This window comes from Phalacrocorax aristotelis, chromosome 22, assembly GCF_949628215.1.
Source record: "Phalacrocorax aristotelis chromosome 22, bGulAri2.1, whole genome shotgun sequence".
NCBI classification, from domain to species: Eukaryota; Metazoa; Chordata; class Aves; order Suliformes; family Phalacrocoracidae; genus Phalacrocorax; species Phalacrocorax aristotelis.
The window spans coordinates 7,192,975-7,211,196 of record NC_134297.1 but is presented as its reverse complement, the minus strand read 5'-3'; the positions used below and the strand labels follow the sequence as shown (position 1 = coordinate 7,211,196).

General features: G+C 51.2%; 1 protein-coding gene across 4 annotated transcripts in view; it reads right to left on the bottom strand.

Annotated features, from left to right (window-relative positions):
• Positions 1-18,222, bottom strand: part of ETS1 (ETS proto-oncogene 1, transcription factor) — a 73,856-nt gene that overhangs the window by 40,594 nt on the left and 15,040 nt on the right. The window contains exon 1 of one of the 4 annotated variants that reach the window (XM_075116472.1): positions 3,702-3,985. The exons of the other annotated variants lie outside the window; for them this stretch is intronic. Coding sequence (XP_074972573.1) covers positions 3,702-3,771 — 70 coding nt within the window. The 5' untranslated portion in view covers positions 3,772-3,985. Of the gene's footprint in view, positions 1-3,701; positions 3,986-18,222 lie in introns of those variants that run through there. 4 annotated transcript variants of the gene reach the window in all.

Below are 18,222 nucleotides of genomic sequence, written 5' to 3'. Positions count from 1 at the left end.
TCAGGCAGGTCCTACATCCAAATATACCCTGCTCAGAAGCTGTCTGCTTCCCTATACCCTGCAGCAACCACAGCAGGAGAAACCTTGCTTCAGCCCTGACCCGACATCATCCCAAACCCTAAACAGAGGGAAAGGCTCTTGCCAGATCAAAATACACCCCTGGGATGCCACCCACGCACAGGCCAATGGAAACAATGCGTCTGTCTCCCAGCAGTCCTTAGGGTACACATGGGAAGCGCCAAAAAGCAAGGGTCCTTCTGTGTCCCGCCCCGTCCAGCAGTCAGGATTTGTACGCTGCGTGTGCACAGAGCAATTCCGCTTTTCATGCCAGGCAGGAACAAAGCCAGCAGCGCGCCCGTAACACACCTCCAGAGGAAGGAAGCAAGAGTGGATGCAGGAGGACAGGGAGCCCAGCATCTCTGCCTCACCTGTGATGCCAGCATCACCACCTGCCATTTATAGCCCTTCCACGGTATCTTGTGGGACGCCTCGGGGACAGCAAGAAATGTCGTTATCTCTCGGTACTTAGAAGTCCCAATTAACACACTGCCAGCTTCCAGCAAGGGCTGCAGAGCTTTTAATTCTGACCACGGACAGCAAACAGAGTTTTGCAGAACTGGAGGAAACAAATTGATTTGCGGAGGGCAGCATTCAGCAGTTGCAAGGTTAACTTCCCGGTAGGGTTGATTTTCGCATGGTTTGGGTTTCTACTGTCTGAAAAAAAGCCAGTAAACTAAGTCCCACCAACCCACTGGCAGATCTGCAATCAAAAATGATGTTACCATCTAGTCTAGCAGATCCTTATAACGGAAACCCACGTGCATACAGCTTGTATATTAAAGGAGAAGCCCACCACAGTGGTTTTTTTGGTTCCTGACCTGCTCATCTCACTCACACATCCTTGCTGGCAACAGCAGGGCGGGGGGGGGAGGTGGGAATTTAGCTTTGGAAGCTTTGTACAACTCCACATCCCTTTCAGGTTATTTTTAAACCCTTTGGACACACTACAAATCCCATCTAACTTTTACACACGGAGGCTGCCTGCACGTGTGGGTTGGAGCAGGGTTTTATTTCAGGGGAGCGAGAGGGGGACGATACTGTACGGCCAATGGCCAATGCATCTCTGCAGTTTTACAGGGCATCAAGCACCTGGCACATTAAACATCTTGCACAATTGAAAACCTATGCCTATAATGACTCTCCCTGCATAAGGTTAACCCTATGGATACCATAAGCAAAGCTGCTTTGCTGCTTGCTGGCATGTAAGGGAACAAGGGGCTGGAGTCCTCATCGAGCCTGAAAAGAAGGGCAATGGGCACATTTGGTGGCAGATTCAGCAAGATTTGGTGGCAGATTCAGTCTCGTGACCAAGGGCTGAATGAGCCATCAGGGAGCAGTTAAGTCCTCAGACGCAGCCCAAAACAGACAAGAGTAAAGAAAAGGCATGCTCCCTCCCCATGTCAGTGCTGGATCCCAGGAACATAAGTTAGCAGCATCCGTATTCCTTCTCTCAACATCGATCTGACCAAGCAAGAAAGCTTCAGCATTCTCTAAAAAGTTAGAGGGGAAATGAGGTTAAGCCAGCTAATTGACAACATTGACCTTTTTGGCTCAGTGTTAGCGCAGCCACCAAAACAGAAGCGACTGCAGCTGAAGTCAATAGGGAGTCAGCTTTTTTATACCTTTTCGGATTTTGTTTTTCAGCGCTCTCTTCCTGCCGAGGTTTAAACTTTGGGTCAACTCTAAAAATTGCGCACTGACATAAGCTGCAAAAGAGCTTTCATGGAGGGGAGAAAACGAACTTAAGGCAGCGCGAAACACCGAGTCCTCACTTTAGGCACAAGGCAATTACATTGATCCAATGCTCAAACACCTAAACAACACAGACGCCTCTGTAACACGCTCTCACCCGTGCCAGGAGATGTGTAAGTTTAAACAGATCTTTTGGTCTGAACTGAAAACTAAACCCCACATCCTCCCAGCCCTGCCTCAATGGACCAGGTGTTTCTTCCTATCCCATTTTCTGCCCCCGCAAGCAAACAGGCTGCCGTCACGACCTGAAGCACAGGAATGAATCTCCAGTAACATGTTCTTTTAACCAAAGCTTTAGGAAAAAGGCACAAACAGGTCCTCAGCTCCACCAGAGCCTCTCATTTAACCCCCATAGGTGCTTTGGAAAATCATCCTCAGCGCCCCCATTGCATTTTGAAGCCCGGCCCTTCAGAGTCCACACCTGAAAGCCAGGCTTAGCCTTGCTGTCAGATGCACTGAGCGTCAAAATAGCTATAACCAGAGACCGGGTCCTCCCTGTGTGCAGCTAGGGCAGGAAGATGGATCATGCTAAAGACACTCTCCCCGCATCGGACACCCACTGGTGGCAGATCTCCCAGGCTTGCACTGACTTACTGGAGCTCTCTGCAGACAAGCTGATCCTACACAAGCATCTATTTTAAGTCTGAGCACCAACCTCTGCGCTGCTCGGGCCCCCCTTGCACTCCAGCAGTCAGCTGTCATTTTATTTCCCACATGCAGCCTGAAATCGTGTTGCCTGGCAGCAGCTGAGCCCCCTTTCAGGGCTTCCTAGAAACTTGCTAACTGGCAAAGAAACGTACAACTCTTATCTTCAATTCGATTTCCTCCGGTGCACCGGCACTGTACAAAACCCAGCAAACCTCTGCTTCAGTGCAAAGGGAATTACAGCAGGGAGGGATGAAGAGACAGGACTCGTTTCACCCTCTCTTGTACCCAGAAAGGGAAGGTTGTTTTCCCCTGCAGGTTCTCCAAGCCCCATCCTCTACCTCGGCTGAGCAAGGCAGGCATCAGTTGAGCGTCTGGGGTCAGCAGGCAGGCAGAGACATCAGCATGTGAACAACAGCCCTTGTTATGGTAAAGGCTTAACTATCAGCGTTAACGAAAGCGAGCTGAAGCTAAACTTATCGCTACAACAACAACAAAAAAAAAGAAAATGCACACTCCTCGATTCAATACCATGTTTCTGTCTTCCCTGATAGCTCCTGCACCCCTGCCTCCACCCATTTCTCCAGCTCCACTTGGGGGGGGGAGGGGGGAATCAAAGCAGCGGGCTTTCCTGGTTTAAACGTGGTAAATCCAGAGGAGGGACCGCTGGAGTTTGGTTTCCCTAATATCAGGAGTGCTTGGACCACACAAAACATTTCCAGCGAGGGATGGGGGGGAACGGACATCCCAGATAAGGGGTTTGTGCAGGGCTGCCAGCCCCGGCGTGGCTCACCCACTCGGGAAAGGGTAGGGGTGCCCTGGGGAGCTCGTAAATAAAAAAAACCCATCCGAGTGTATCCCTCCTGCCTCCCAGCCGGAGGTGCTTGCCTACATCCCCGCAAGGATGCCAGAGCATGAGAAACGGAGGCTGGAGGGGCGGCGGGTTGTTTTTTAAGAGAAAGGGGTGTGTATGTGTGTGTGTGGGGGGGGGGGGGGAAGTCTTAAAACTGCTCGGGAAGAGAGTTCGCCTTCCCCCAGCGGTGCCGCGGGGCAGAGCCGGGGAGCGCGATTCAGTTTCCCTTCCCAAAGACACCCCCCTAAAAGAAAAAAAGAAACAAGTCAACCCTCACGGGGGAGATATTCCCCCACCACCGCCCTTGCTGTGAAAAAGAGGGACAAGGGATCCAGAGGGCTCCCCCGGCGGGACGGGGACGGGGGGGGGGAAGGGAGAGCAGGGCGCTTACCGGGGGACGGGAAGAGCTCGATGTCCACTTTCTCCGTCTTGATGATGGTCAGGTCCACCGCCGCCTTCATGGCTGGGGCAGCGCCGCGGGGGCGTCGCGCCGGGACCGAGGGGCGGCGGCGGCGGCGGCTATTGAGCCCCGCCGTGCGCGGAGCGGGGCGCCCGGGGCAGCGGCGGCCGGGCGCCTACCTCCCTCCTCCTCCTCCTCTTCCTCCTCTCTCCTTCCTTCCGCGCTCCCTCGCTCCTCTCTCCTGCTCCGCTCCGCTCCTCCGCCGCCCCTTCCGCGCTCCGTCCGCTCCGCTCCGCCTCCGTCCCCCGCCGCCGCCGCCGCCGCCCCGGCCCGGGCTGAGCCGCCGAGGGGAGGGCGCTGGGCCGGCCCCGAGCGGTGACAGCGGCGGGGAGGGACCCGCCTGCCCCCGCCCCGGAGGCGGCCCCGGCCCCCGGCGCCGCGGGGAGCGGAGCCGGCGCTGCCCCGGGCGGGGTGGGAGGACCGGGGGATGGAGGTGCGGGGATGGGGGGGGTGCGGGGTGATGGGGGGAGCGGGGGGGAGGTCTCAGCGCACCCAGCGCGAAGTTGGGTGCTGCTGCCCCTCCGTCACAACCTCTGCTTGCATCCCAGCCCCAAAACAAGAAGGGAAAAATGGAGTTGCAGTTTTAGCACGGGAAAACGCCGCTGGCTGCACGCAGACCTGAGCTGGAGCCGCGGCGGCCTGCCGAAAACCCGTGTGTTCTTGAAACAGGGCCAGTTGCCTTCACCCTGCCTGCCTCGACACGAACCGCCGCCTTTCACGCTCGCATCACCCCTTCTTCACGCTCGCATCACCCCTTGACTCTCGCATCCCCGGCGCTGCAAGTGGCCTGATGCTCCCCCACCCGCAAGCGTGTCTGAATACATGGGGACGGTCGGGGTGTGCGCAGGCACCCTCGGTCGTGTGCCGGGCAATGGGTTGTTCAGGGCGTGCTACGTACAGGTGACAGGCCAAAAAGCTTTGGGAACCGACTGGATAACAAGCATCTTAAAGATGCGAGATGAGTATCGTGCCAGCATGGCATGAAGTTAACAGAATAATATCGGTTTTCACATGAAATATGTTTTATTATATTTAGGGAGCACAAACTTCAGACCACAAACGGCAGAGCAGAAGGGAGGTTATGACTCACAGATGTCAATTTACCGGTACAAGTGTTAAAAAAAAAACCAACAAAAGTCATTAGCAGCCAGCTCTTGTGGTTCTCTCACTCTGAAAGTCTTTAACAGTCTCCGACATGCTGGCAGAGACCAGGCTGCTCTGATCAAACATGGGCTCAAATGAACACCCCAGCTGTAACGGGGGGGCAAGGGCAGCCGTGTGAGTCAGCCTCCGGGGTTCAAGGCTGCCTGCTAAGCCCTAGGATGAACCAGGGTCTTGCTTGCAAACACCATAGAAACCTTCAAACGCACTGAATGATCAGCTGCAGATGCAAACATTACAGCTCAGGATTATTTCTAGCTTCTTCAGCGGTGCCTTTCTCTGTCCCCTAAGGCATATTTATAGAAGAAAAGTTTGTGTAACCAAAAGAAGCTGCGAGGTGTCGGGGCCAGAAATCGAGAGCCTGATTCTGGCTCGCGGCAGCAGCTGGTTTTACCCGGGCGGATAGCTCAAGACACGGCCAGCAGGAAGTTTGAGAGCTAGCAAAGCCAGGCAGGCAGTTAACACCGGCCAAAAGTTCATCTTTCAGGAACCTCACCCACTGACAAGCACTTGCATTTCCAATTTACAGGCAGTCATATTTCCAGTTTACTTGCAAGCTTAGTTATGGGCAGCCTCTTCCTGCAGCAGCGGAGCGGGACCCAGCCGTTTGCTGTGTGACCAATGTATCCGCTGATTCCCGTATGCTTTGGAGAACCTGAGCCGTGCTCGGGCCAGGAACAAGGTTTGAAACCTCGGGTGGCGGGTCTTTGGTTTGAAACCTACCACAGGAATGAACCTGGAAATCCGAGAGTGAGAAGAGGAGGGCTGTCAGGATAAAATTTGGTCCCCGTTGCCTCTCCCCTACGGAATAACATGCTTGCACCTGCCCTTCATTTTGGGTTTCTTTTCCCTCTTCCCCATACGGGATGGACAGCAAAGACTGGAGGAAGAAACTAGAGAGAGGAAATTTAGCAGAACGTTTCCAGTTGAAAATCAAAAGGGGATTCAGGAGAAACAGCTGCCTTTCTATATGATGCTTTCCAGAGCAGGCTTGGGAAGAGAAACCCGATGCAGTTATCGCAGCCTGCCAATCTTTCCCTTCCTACACTTCGCTCGGCGCTCTGCAAACTCCCGGGTGAGCGTGCGCACAATCCTGCGCGGGGCGAGCGTGGGAGAGGGCGCGCGTGCGTGCGCGCCGGCGCAGGGGGACTGCTTTACGCAGCTGCCTGCGAGCTCTCGGCTGCGGCGATGAAGCCATCACAAAGCACCTGTGGTCCCAACCATATTGAAATGACCCGAGTGTTCCCCACCGCCGATTCGACGGCGCTCAGTAATCCACCCTGCCCAGAGTGAGCGCAGCAAACCACAATCCCCAGACTGAAACAGAGGAGGAGGCGCACGGCGAGGTCACCGGGGCTTGCCCGAGTGGGCGTCGACGGGGACAGGCTGTCGACACCATGTAGGAGAAGGCTCTTGTTGGCAGAGCTGGTCCCTATGGAGCTGCCGGTGGGATTAAAAAGCGGCACCAGAGGAAGCAGTGGCTGCCCCCTGCGGTGTCTGTGCTGTAGCCTTGCTCCTGTGGGCCGATGCATTTGGCTCAGCCTCTCCTGCAAGCGTTACAGCCTTAAGGACTGGTTAAACTCCAGTGCACCTGTAATGGGGCTCCTTCTCTTCTGGCCCAGTACAAGGGCTCTAATAAAGATCTTTCTTGCAGCTTGTGTGCTTTTTATTAGGAAAGATGCACACGCTGTTGGCATCCTGGCTCAGCCCTGATCCCACAAAGCCGATGACACTAAGGTACAGCTTGGTGCAGCGTGGCTGTGGCGAAGCTGTTGGCTTCTCCACTCCCCTGCCTCACCCCCTCCTCATGGTCCCCCAGACTTGTGTTTCATTTTGCTCATGCAATATATGGCAGCCCCTACGTGTAGGGAAACTAGAAATGCTTCCAAAAGTAGCACCGGGGCAAAAGCTCATGAAGAGGAGGAAAAGAATGGGGAGGCTGTGGACAGAGATTTTCTCCCAGGCCAGCTGAAACTCGCCTTCCAACTCGACTCCATCCTAGCGGCCGCCTTAATCTGTGTTCACTTCAGAGCCTGCAACATGAAAGCCCTGGCTCTGAACTCCAGCTGAGCCGCTCAATGGCTCAGTGTTTGCAGAAGGCATGGAAGGAATCCATTGATTAGTTTCTTCAGCTGGGATGTGACCATTTGGAGTCCAAGACCTGCCAAACATGACTTTGCCTCAGCAACTGGTTCCTATTTGCTGCTTACAGGCTTTAGAAAAATCTTTCCTCTTCCACATCCAAGTCTCGCCCTCCTTTTCCATTCTGTCGTTAATTCAACGTTAATATCTATTCAGGCTCCCTCCTGTCGAGGGAGGATGCTGAGCTGCGGAGAACAGCCCTCCTGCCATTAATATAGCCAAAAGATTTTGCCGTTGATCGGAGATAACCATCTACCCTCCCTCCACAATGCAGCCTGACTGTTTTTCAACAGTTTGGAACAAAGAAAGGACGGGCAGTAATGCCACATTGTTCCCAGGGATGCTGACTAACCTTGGTTTAAAAGGATAATCATAATTATTCATGTAGCGTCAAGGTATTAGGAGACCGGAGCCTTTGCTGTGATTTCCGAATGTGCAGTGCGGGCAGGACTGCTCTTCCATGACCTCTCTCCTAGCTGGGGCCGGCTCTTTCCCTTTAGCAGGGCCAAATTCACTCCTGTCCCAGCCCTTTTGCAAACAGGCAGCTGCTGGCTCTCCTCCAGGTGTTATGGAGCTGGGACAGCTTCTCCTCTCTCTCGATTTACCCATTATCATTACAGCAGGCTCAGGATTAGGTGTTACCAGTAGTCTGGAGAAGGAGATTTTCCTAGCACCGCTGCTACCAAAACACGGCCACCTCTGGGGTGAAATACAACAGCTACGTAATAACACGGAGCAACACCACCCAGCTGTTATGGACAGGAAATGAAGAACACCATATCCAATTAAAACTGCAGGGGGATATTTATGGCAGAACGTAATTAGCCAAATTGGAGCCTTCCCCAAAACTACCATGGGATTTTTAATGATCACAAGCGGTCAGGGCTTTGGTTTGATGTTTTGTCAAGTAAACAATATCCAGAGGGCATGAGACAAAAATCAGGAGCAAAGGGGAAAGGAAAAAAAAACCACAAAACCAAAAAAAGTGTCGTGCAATTCCAGGGAGAAACAGAGACATGAAAGGATTTATCGTAAGGGGGTCATTGTTGGAAAAAGCAGCAGCCACCACTCCAAGAAAGGAAAGAGCAGGGAGGTGGCTCTGGGTGTGGAGGTGGCCCTCTGCAGTGAGAGGAAAGAGCAAGCAGCTGCCATGACCCTTCCCCAGGGAGATACCTTTCCTGGAATTTAAAACGATATGAGAAATTCTTTCAAGCGCCGTAATAGGCTGGGAAGTATTTGAGTGAGTTGTTGTACGCCGGTAAAAGGAGGCTGAGTTAGTGGTCCTGGTGACTACAGCCTCCCCTTTCTGGCTAAGCAGTGAGCATGGAAATAGAGCTCGTTAGTCAGCCCGTACTGCGGGTGCCCCCCGGGCTGTGTGTAGGGAAGGCAGGCTGCCCTCAAATCTAGCATTTGTGGCCAGGAGGTGATGACCGTCACGAAAGCGTTGGCTCCTCCGTGACCCAGATGGCTGTGGCCTCTGGGGTCCCCTCGCTGCTCTGCACTATTGGAGTCACGGAAAGTCCCCATCCTCCGCGCTGTCTGCGTTAAAAGCAAGTTTCTGTTCACGCTGTGGAGATCCAGACTTCAGGCCCCGGCTCAGCGCTGCCACAATACCATCCTCTGATTGCCCTCCAGGCGTGAGCAGAGGAAGCCGCCTCCGAGCCTCCCCGACTCCTGCTCTCATTAACTTCCCAGCGGAGATGGCTCACAAAAGCATCTTTGTGGCCAGCTAGGAGTCAGGACAACAGCGCACACACACACAGCCCCATGTGGCTGTGAGGGAGTGACAGCTCTGGTCGACACGCCGTAGGTACCTCAATCAACACTCTCGCAAGCTGCTTCAGCATCTTCAAGTGCCTCCTGCTATTGGTTTCCCAGGGGTCCCATGCTGATTCATAACCTGATTAGCTAATCTGGGCTTGAGCAATGTATTTCTGCCTTGAATTTCCTTGGCGGGGGGTGCTGTCACTCACTTGTTACCCTGCTGGAAGAACTGGCCGCATGGAAAATCCTCGTAAGCTGTTCTGCAGCGCTGTTTGCTCTCAGTACATTTTCCCTCTTCTCCTCAAGTAACAGCACTGCGTTCTTGGTAAACATAACCTGAGGGTTTTTGCTGTTTAACTCTTGATATTTGCAATTACTCTGAGCATGCACAGACAATACACATCAAACCTCACGTGTAGGACCTCTCATCTTTGGTCAGATCTCTTGGGAAGCCGCCTTCACAGCAGAAACAAATGCAAGCAACACATCTCTGCTTGCCACTTCACCCCTAGCGTTCACCAATTCCTGGCAACAGAGGGTACTGAACCCATTTCTGACGGTCCTTGAGATCCCCTTCCCTGGGACACAGGTGAGGGATTAAGAAGGAGAGGCAATGGGATTGTTGCTAATAACGCAGATGATCTGGCCAGCTTGACTGTATTTGCTAATGCTTATCTGCTCTTTCAATCTTCAAAAAAAACCACCGCCAAGAAAAAAAGACCCACTGCTTCAAGAAATACTAAATAACAGCCCCATTTCACTTTTCATGAAGGTGCCAGGAGCCACACAAGCGCCCCCCAAGGAAGCTCAGTCTGGCACCAAACTGTAGTATAGAAATTCACAGCCCAAGAAATGGCAGCCACCAGAAAAACACGCTGGCACACAGCCAGTTGGAAGTGCTCAGCGCGAGGAAATAAAACTCTTGACTGCAGTGACCCTCAGGTTAACGCTGTGGCCAGGACAGAGGGGTTCAAGAGATGGAAGTTTAATTCCTGGGCAATATTTCCACATGACCTCTTACTTTGTGCCGCCATCCCCCTTTTTTAATGAAATGAGACTTCCTCGCTTCACGAGGGGCTGGGAGCATCAGTTCGGCAGCCCCAAAGGAAAGGCTATGGGGCTGAGGACCATGACGGGGTCTCACCAGAGAGAGATTTGAGGGGAAAGCTCAGGAAAGAGAACTAGGATTCCCGTCCCTTGTCACACAGGACCCTGGGAGGCACAGATACTGCATCCACAATGGGCAAGATCCCTCCATCCCACTGTGACCATGAGACGACAGGTGCATACGCCTGCATACATGGCCACGATTACCCCACGTACACCATGACGACAGGAAGGCAATTACAGGGTGAGACCCACAGTAGCAATTAAAGCCCTAAAGCTGCCCTCCCCAGAGCAGAGACACCCCTTCAGCCGGCTGCGTCGCTCCTGGGATGAAGGATTCGCCTGCATATGTGTTTCAAAGAGGAAAAACCCTCGCCTGGCGCTGGAAACCTCCTCACTTGCAATTGTCTCCACTTGGCAACCCAGCCCGATAGTGAATAAACGACAGAGAAATATTCCGCTCTACACGTGTTTGGGTTTTTTGGGGTGGTTTTCTTGGACGGCAATCCTGGCTCTGCAACAATACTCGGCTTGTTCGGCCCCCGCGCTACAGAGCAGGCTTGAATAGATCTGTCTAAAATTATAAGCGGGCAGCCCCTGGGCTCTGAGAGATCACAGGCCACATGCTGGGGCTGAACAAAGGCTCTGCTATTTCCTAACAATTAGCCCAGCTAAAAGGACATCTATCTCCTTCCATTAGAGCCACCACGTGCCTCCCAGTCAGTCCATTGTAAAGCTAATTAAATAACACGCCTCTCTCCCCATGAGGGTCTCCTGATTAGTTCGCCTAAGTCCTAAATCCTTGCTGGTGTAAATGGGGAAGAGACAGCTGGTCAGCAGGGGCCTACGACTCCAGTGGAAGTATGGTCACCCATCTCCAGCTATCATCATCATCGCCAGTTATTTCAGGTTTTTTAATTGTCTTTGGAAAGCTGTTGACTGGAGATCTTGAGATACGAGGGCGTTCAGCACACAAACTGGTTGGCTTCCCTGTCCGCTTCCCCACCGCCTGCAGCAAAAGTTGTGAAAAGAGCTGATTGATTTATTATCTTTTTGGGGCTTTGCTAGTAGTTAGAGGAAAAAAGCAGATGTAAATATTTTTTCTAAATATATTCTGGGTTGTTGCAAACCAGTTTGGGTTGGTTTTTTTTTTCACACACTTCTCATTGGGCTAAAACAGCGAAAAGAAAATAAACAAGGAAAGTGGTGTGTCATTCAACCTGAGTTACAACTTTCTATTTTTGCACTTTTAAAATGGGAAGAAACTTCAAAATGGAGAAGAAACCTAATTAAATGTAATCAGTAACAAACCTTCTTTTCGGCCAGTTACTTCACCTCTTTGAGGAGGCTTCTGGGGGAGGGGTAGGTCTCGGATGCAGATGAGCTGAAATGAATCTACCTTTTTAGGTGGGAAGCCTGATTTGTGTTTTAGCATCACGAGATGAAACAAAATATGTCTCTGAGTCTGGGAGTTTCCTTCCAATCTGAAATTAGTTCTGGCAAGTCAAGAAAATTTATCCACACATCATAAGGGCCATCTGCAATGCTTCAGGGAGGCCAGGGGCCACCACAACCCATCGTCTGTCCCTGGAGGAGGTCAACATGGCTCTTCTGCAATGCCCAACCTGCACCTGCTCAAGGCAAACTCTCAAATGGCTTTTCGCTCCGTCAGCCCGTCCTGGTTCTTCGGGGTGAGCTACGCCTGCACCGCCATGAGCGCGCAGCCTTGCACAACAGCACGAAACTGCTAAATTGCTCCAGATGTTCAACACCTTTTCTCACACGCTCCCAAGACCCGGAAGAAATACAGTTTCCTTCTGCCAAGTCTACAGTTAGCAATAGTTGCAAATATCCCCTTTACCCCCTTTAAATAATTATTTTCCACCCTTGGCTATTTAAATCATTATTTTCACACCGAGAGAGCATGGCTGGAAAACTGGGAAGGTGGGTCAACAGACTAATGAGCTGATTTCCTGTGGACCTTTAGCTCCAGGCTTGAAACAGCTGGACCTGTTGCTACAGACGGAGCCCCATCCACCCAAGGAAAACAGAAAGACCCCGTTCCTCAGCTCTCGTGGTGGGGAGGCAGTGGGAGGAATGACACGGGAGAGGAGGCAGGACTTGGTTTCATTCTAATGGGAATGAAAGCTTGCTCCTGTTTTCCAAACCCACGAAGCCACCCGTGCTGCTCACAGCCATCCTGGGTAGCAGCTACTGTTGGAGCCTGGGTTGGAAAATTCTGGGAAGCTTTAGAAATGCATCAGGGCTTGCCAGGAAATATATCAATTAGTGTGTGTGTGTGTATGCACATCCATAAGCTTTTATTGTAAAAACACAAAGATCAACTCATCGCCCATTGCTAATGAAATCATAGGCACCCTTTACTCAGGCAATGCAAACGTTTTACAACAAATAATCAAATTTTACAGAGGCATATCAACAGGGCCAGGTAAATCATTGTTAAAAGATGCTACATGACTTGCTCGAAGGCCTGCAAGGGGTTGGTGTGAGAGTGAGGCCCAAAACGCAGTTTGAATGTAACCTAGCAGCATGCTCCTCAGCCCTCCGGCTGCTTTCAAACCCCAACAGCCAGGTCTGACTGCTTCATTCATCACTAACCTACACAAAAAAAGGGCAAGAGCCAAGAAAAAGATGTCTTGTATTATCGCCTGCCTCCCCTCACCCAGCTAGTGCCCTTGATCCCAAAGCTATGGGAATGGCTCCACAAGCCACTTGATTAATAAGAGCCCAGGGGGGAAAAATCGTTTATGTAACCTTGTCTTCTCTAAACTTCCTAAGAGCTTTAGAAAGTGGCTGCCCTGGAAACCCAAACTGGAAACGAAAAATATTATCTCTTCCATTTATAAACATCTCCAGCGCTAATGAAGTGAGGAGCGGCAGCAACGGGGAGGGGAGCATCGAGATGCACTTGGCAAGCGTGGGAGAGCCCCGATAAAATCATTTCATTTCAGGTGGGTATGGAACAGAAAGTCCTCCCACCATGGTCCAGTGCCACTGTAGGCTGCAGACTGCAGCGCTGCGAGGCCCCCGGGGAGGGATTTCAGAAGATGGATGGTTATGGAAGTATCTGCTGTGCTAAACAGAGAGGCAGACTGACAGCCTGACTAGGTGCAAATGTGGGGGGAAGGAAGACAGGGCGACATGAATGAGGCAAGAGCAGATGGATGCAACCTTAAAAATCAGTTCCCTTAGCTTGAAGCCGTAGCTCAGATGAAGCATCACGCCCAGATTCTGGAAAGCAGGGAGCGAGTATCAGTACTTACTGTGCGCACATACTTTGCGGCACAAACTGCACAGACCGGGCTCCTTGTCCATGTCAACAGAGCACGTCTGTTTACACTAATCTGGTCTAAATAAACATACAAGTGATCCAGATTAAGCTCTTGGGTTCAACCACCCTCTGCCTTGCAGCCCCTAGACACACATCTGAATCAGAGAGCCAGGAGAAGTATTCTGCAGAATAGTCCAAACTATTTCTCCCTTTTCTTTCCATGTTGGCATTTCTCACGGAGATTTGTTTTTGCATCAACCCAGCCAGCACCAGAAAATGCAGGGGTTTGGCTGGAAATGTTTGGGTTTTGTTTTGACAAAATAGTGATCATTTCCGCAGAACAATCCGTCACTTTTGGCAGCAACAAGAAGAAAAGTCAAAAAGCCGTATTTCATCTAGACAGGGGACTGAGCTGACACCCAGCCTGGAACTGAGCACAAGTGGAAGGCAAAGCAGGCTACTGGGTTGCCTTGTTATCCTGTCATTTTGATTACTGTAAAGCAAGGGAAACTGCTACTACTTTCATGTAGTAGCTGTTCGCCTGGATAGAAACACAACCAAAGCTGCCAGACAAAGGAAGCATCTGGTCTCCTGGGGTTAGGCAGTAACTAGATGCAAAGCAGGGATAGAGAAGGTCTAATCATCTCTGGAGATGGTTCACAGGAGATGGAGACACCCCAGGGTTGCAGCGTGGTGAAGAGCTGGTCCAGGGCAGGACTGAGATGCCAGCTTTATTCCATCACTGCCTTCCATAATTATTCATGCCTCTGGAGCCTGCAAAAACTGGGTTCAAATCTCCCAAGTGCAGGCTTTTCTGTGACATGCCTGGAACCGACCAAATTAGAAATTTTCCATGAACAGGCTCCCTTGGGGCATCTCCTCCTTTTTTCCTATTCTACCTCAATGCTGACATCAGTCTGGCCAAAACAAGCGCCCGCTGCTCCCCCTTGAACTTAGGATGTGGAGAGTGAATCACGCAAAGCAGGGGAAAAAGGCATTTCTAACTCCTGAAAAACAGTCGCTGATGAGTTAGGGAGAAGTCGTTTGGGCCAGCTCTTCCTAGAAATCAAATCTGCGCTTTGGTGGAGCAGTTTCTTTTGCTGCAGCCCATTTGTGCTACAGGAAGCACAAATATCTGCAAGTGTTTTTGCCGCCCCGCGTGCCCCTGCTCACGCAGCGTATGCCATGTCAGCGGCCTTGTTTCCCTTTCCAGGAAGGGAAGCCTTGTCGTGAACTTTATTATATTGCTTTTTGGTGCATGCACCCACCCGCTCCATTGCTAAAATCAATGGCAGCGTTCCTGCTGAGCGGGTTGAAGCTGTTTTCCCACAGGCTCACCGAGGGCTGCAGCCAGGTTTGAGGGTTTAAAGGCTAAATCCTGGCCTTGAAGCCTAACCTGCCCTTGCAGAAATGCGGGGGAAGAAAAACCACCGAAAGAGGAACTCTGCCTCTAAGAGGGGATCAGCGATCTCCGAAGACAGGTCCCAAAGGATGGACCTGCGCTGCTCACACTGGCTGAGAATCTCCTTTCGTAACCCTAACACCAAAAACAAGCCCGCATGCAAATTCCACACTCCATCCATGCTTTTCCCACACCTCGCCCGAGTCATTTGGAGGCCGGCAAGCCGCCCGCTGCAACTCTCCCATGGCTCTTCTGCAGAGAAACCATCTTCCCAACGTACACGCATAAGCTCATTAGCCCTGCCTGCTGCCAGAGAGGCAGCCTCCCTTCCCGGGAACCAGCTGCAGAGAGAGAAACTGTATTTCATCTATTGTGAAAGAGCCAACAATTGACCTGCTGCAACTTTTTCAAAGCCTATTGATACAAAACCCCACAGGGGAAGGTCCATCCGGTGGGCTGTGTAAACTTCAGCACGTGTTCAGCAGCTCAAGGGCTCGGCCACGCTAGCGGCTCGCTGTCGCGTAAGACATATTTTTTCTCTTTTTTTTATTGCAATATCAAGCACTCGTACATCACCATTCTCCAGGGACTTCCAGCCACTCTCCTGACCTCAGTGAATTAAGCATCGCAATAAAATGTGCAATGAATTAATCATCTGCATCTCCAACGTGAGAAACTGCTATGCAGTGGCTCACAGGCAGCCTTTTGAATGATTTAGGCATCTCGCTACAATGGAAGTCAGTGGGGTTTAGATGCCTGAAGACTTTCTGTCAAGTGATGTAGCCAAGGTCTTCCAAATCCCAGCTGTAAGACCTGTAATCTCAGCCAAATCTCCTAAATCTGTTGTTCTTATCCCTGAGGATTCTTCCTCCATAAAAAGACCATGGATGCTGGGGAAGATGCACCAGGACCTAGAGCTCAGGTGAATGAAGCCACCCCATGGTCTGGGAAGAGGATGTTGCCTTATACAGACCAGGCATTGCACGGTCCTTTCAGCCAACCAGTTGATCACTGCAAAGCAGGAATGAAAAGGAGAGATGCTAAGAGACCAAAAAGAGAGCATGGACCCGGTATCTCCCCCCCGGGAGCTCCAGACGAGGTAAGAAAGTTCACGTGCACAATACAGCGCCTAGTAAACAAGGCACAGAAAGCACGCTGCATTAGAGAAAGCTCAGACCAGGGTCTGGTCCAAAAAGGAGGAAACATTTCCATCTTCAATTAACAGCAGGGGCAGCTCGAGCTTATTTCTATTCAATTTTAGAAAGAGAGCAGAGATATGCAACCCCTTGCAGGGCTTTCAGGAAATATTGGTCCTAATCCTGTCCTTAGTCTTATGTCGCTCTAAGCATGGTATTTCTCCTTCCTGCTCTTTGTCGATCCAGCCTGCATATAAGCCCCATATAAGCATGGGGCGGTCAGGACAGTCCAGTCCTCCTGGAGGTGTGTGTGTGTTAGGAATAACAATAAAAAACCACAGACAGACCATCCTAACACAACTTGCCCCCCTCCCCAAATGTCTGACAGCCTGGTTTCTTACACTGAAGAGATGCAAAGAGCTCAGATAAGGTTCAGATAAAGTATCTGAACTCTCAAGGGCTTATCTGAACTGAACACCAACTCAAAAAATTCTGAAATTTGCCCTGTGGGACTATCTCCATAAAGCTCGATTTCCATCTGAAGCCTCGACCTCCAGAGGCTGCAGAAACAGCTCCTGCTCAAATGCATTCTTGAGATAGCGGGGTGGGACACGGCAGGTCTGCAGCTCCCCTATCACGCACTATCTGGGGATTTGCCTTCTGGTGGGAATGTTGCAAGAGCTGGGCTGATGGCTCAAGGAACCGGTGACGGCACCTTTCACCGCCACCGCTTACACTGTAACAGATGAGGTAAAACCTTCGGCGGTGTCAGTGGAAAGATCACTTTCCCTTGGCTAAGAAGTGCTCTGTGCTGACTTTTCCTTTCAGCCGTGTTCCCTCTCAGTAACTGCTACAAGGGAAGGCTTGCGGGAGAGCACGGGCTTAGGGTGCTGTGCCATGAGCTCTGTCACAGACAGTGTCAGCATGGGCATCATGCTAAGATTTGGGGTTTCCAAAGCAGCCTGCATGCAATGGGGAGCTGGCTGCAAAACCCCTCCGGGCGTCTCTGAAAATCTCAGCCTGGCAGGATGTAAAGGGAGTCAGCAATCGTGGCGAGGAGCTCTGATGAAACAGATCCAAGCTCACAGTAATGGACAATCTCTAATATTCATTTACAGTGATAAACATTTGTGCTTAGAGACCAGCCTTTCTGAAACACAGATAGCTGCAGTGGTCTCAAAATGTGTGAGACCTGGTAGTGAGCATCCATTTATAGTATGCAACTCAGACTGTGAAAGGAGCCAGGGGAAGTCCAAGGCCAGGCTTAGAGAGGGTAAATTGAGATCTCTTTGTAAAGTTGGTACAAAGGGTCCATTAGCTCACTTACACCTGGCGCAGAGGTATTCTTTGTCCTGCAGGAGCATCAAGGATCTCCCGTTTTGCAGCCCGATCCCATAGGCTGGGTGCTCTACAAACACAGGAGTAAAACACAGCAGGCAGGATTCCTCCTCAAAGGGTTTGCAACAAGATAATCAGTAATCTAATCATTCATACACCTAATGCAAATCTAGCAAGGATGAAAAAAAAGAGCTTTCTGAAAACCGTTCAACGCTCTGCAGAAATTACACCCAAATCTCGCTGATTCAAGCAGAGAAAGATTTCCTCTCTGTAGAGGTTTGCAACCGTCAGGCAGAGTTCTCAGGCAAGAATAACTATGAAATTCTATAGGATGGCTCATAAACCATAGAAAAAAAGATTTCATTTCCTACTAAAAAATTCCCAACAGCTCATTCCCAAAGGGCCGGCATGCCAAAGGGCTGCTGCAGAGTGCTGGCTCTCCTTCCGCATCAGCACTTCACCCTGGCTAAAAACCAGGGAGCAGGGGAAAATGCGTGGGCAGGCTATGGGCTCTCCGCAGCTCCCCAGCGCTCAGCTGTGTTGGCAGCACCAGGGTTAACCGCGGCGGCGCCCTGTAATGCAATGATTTCTGGTTTATTTCAGCAGGGGAAGTGTGTCCCAGCCTGATTAGCCCAATGGTTTCCTCTTTTCCCATAACCTCCAGACCCCCATGGCCTAAGTGTTTACTTTCTGAAATAAAAAATCTGCTAGTGTTTTTCTTTTTTCGGGGCATGTGTATTTTGGGAGGATTCGGGGGGAGGAAAGTGGAGAGGGGGAGTTGAATGGGATGGGAGGCTTGCATACACCTCCCTTCTCTCTCCCACCCCTCACCCCCAGCTCCTTTCCAGCTGCAACCTCTGAGCTGAGACTTCTGGCTTCAATGTGAGAGAGAGAGAGAGAGAGAGAGAAAGGGAGAGAGAAACGTATTAATGAGAGAGTTCAGTCTCTTGCTTCAGCAGCTATAAACACAGTGAACATCTGGAGGGAGAGAGAGGTGCTTCATGCTGCCAGGAGCTGAAAGAAACAGGCTGTTTTCAGGGCCCCAGGCCCCTGCACTCCCCACGTCCCCCGCTGCCTGCCCTGCACATATGCATGCTGCTCTCCTGGCAT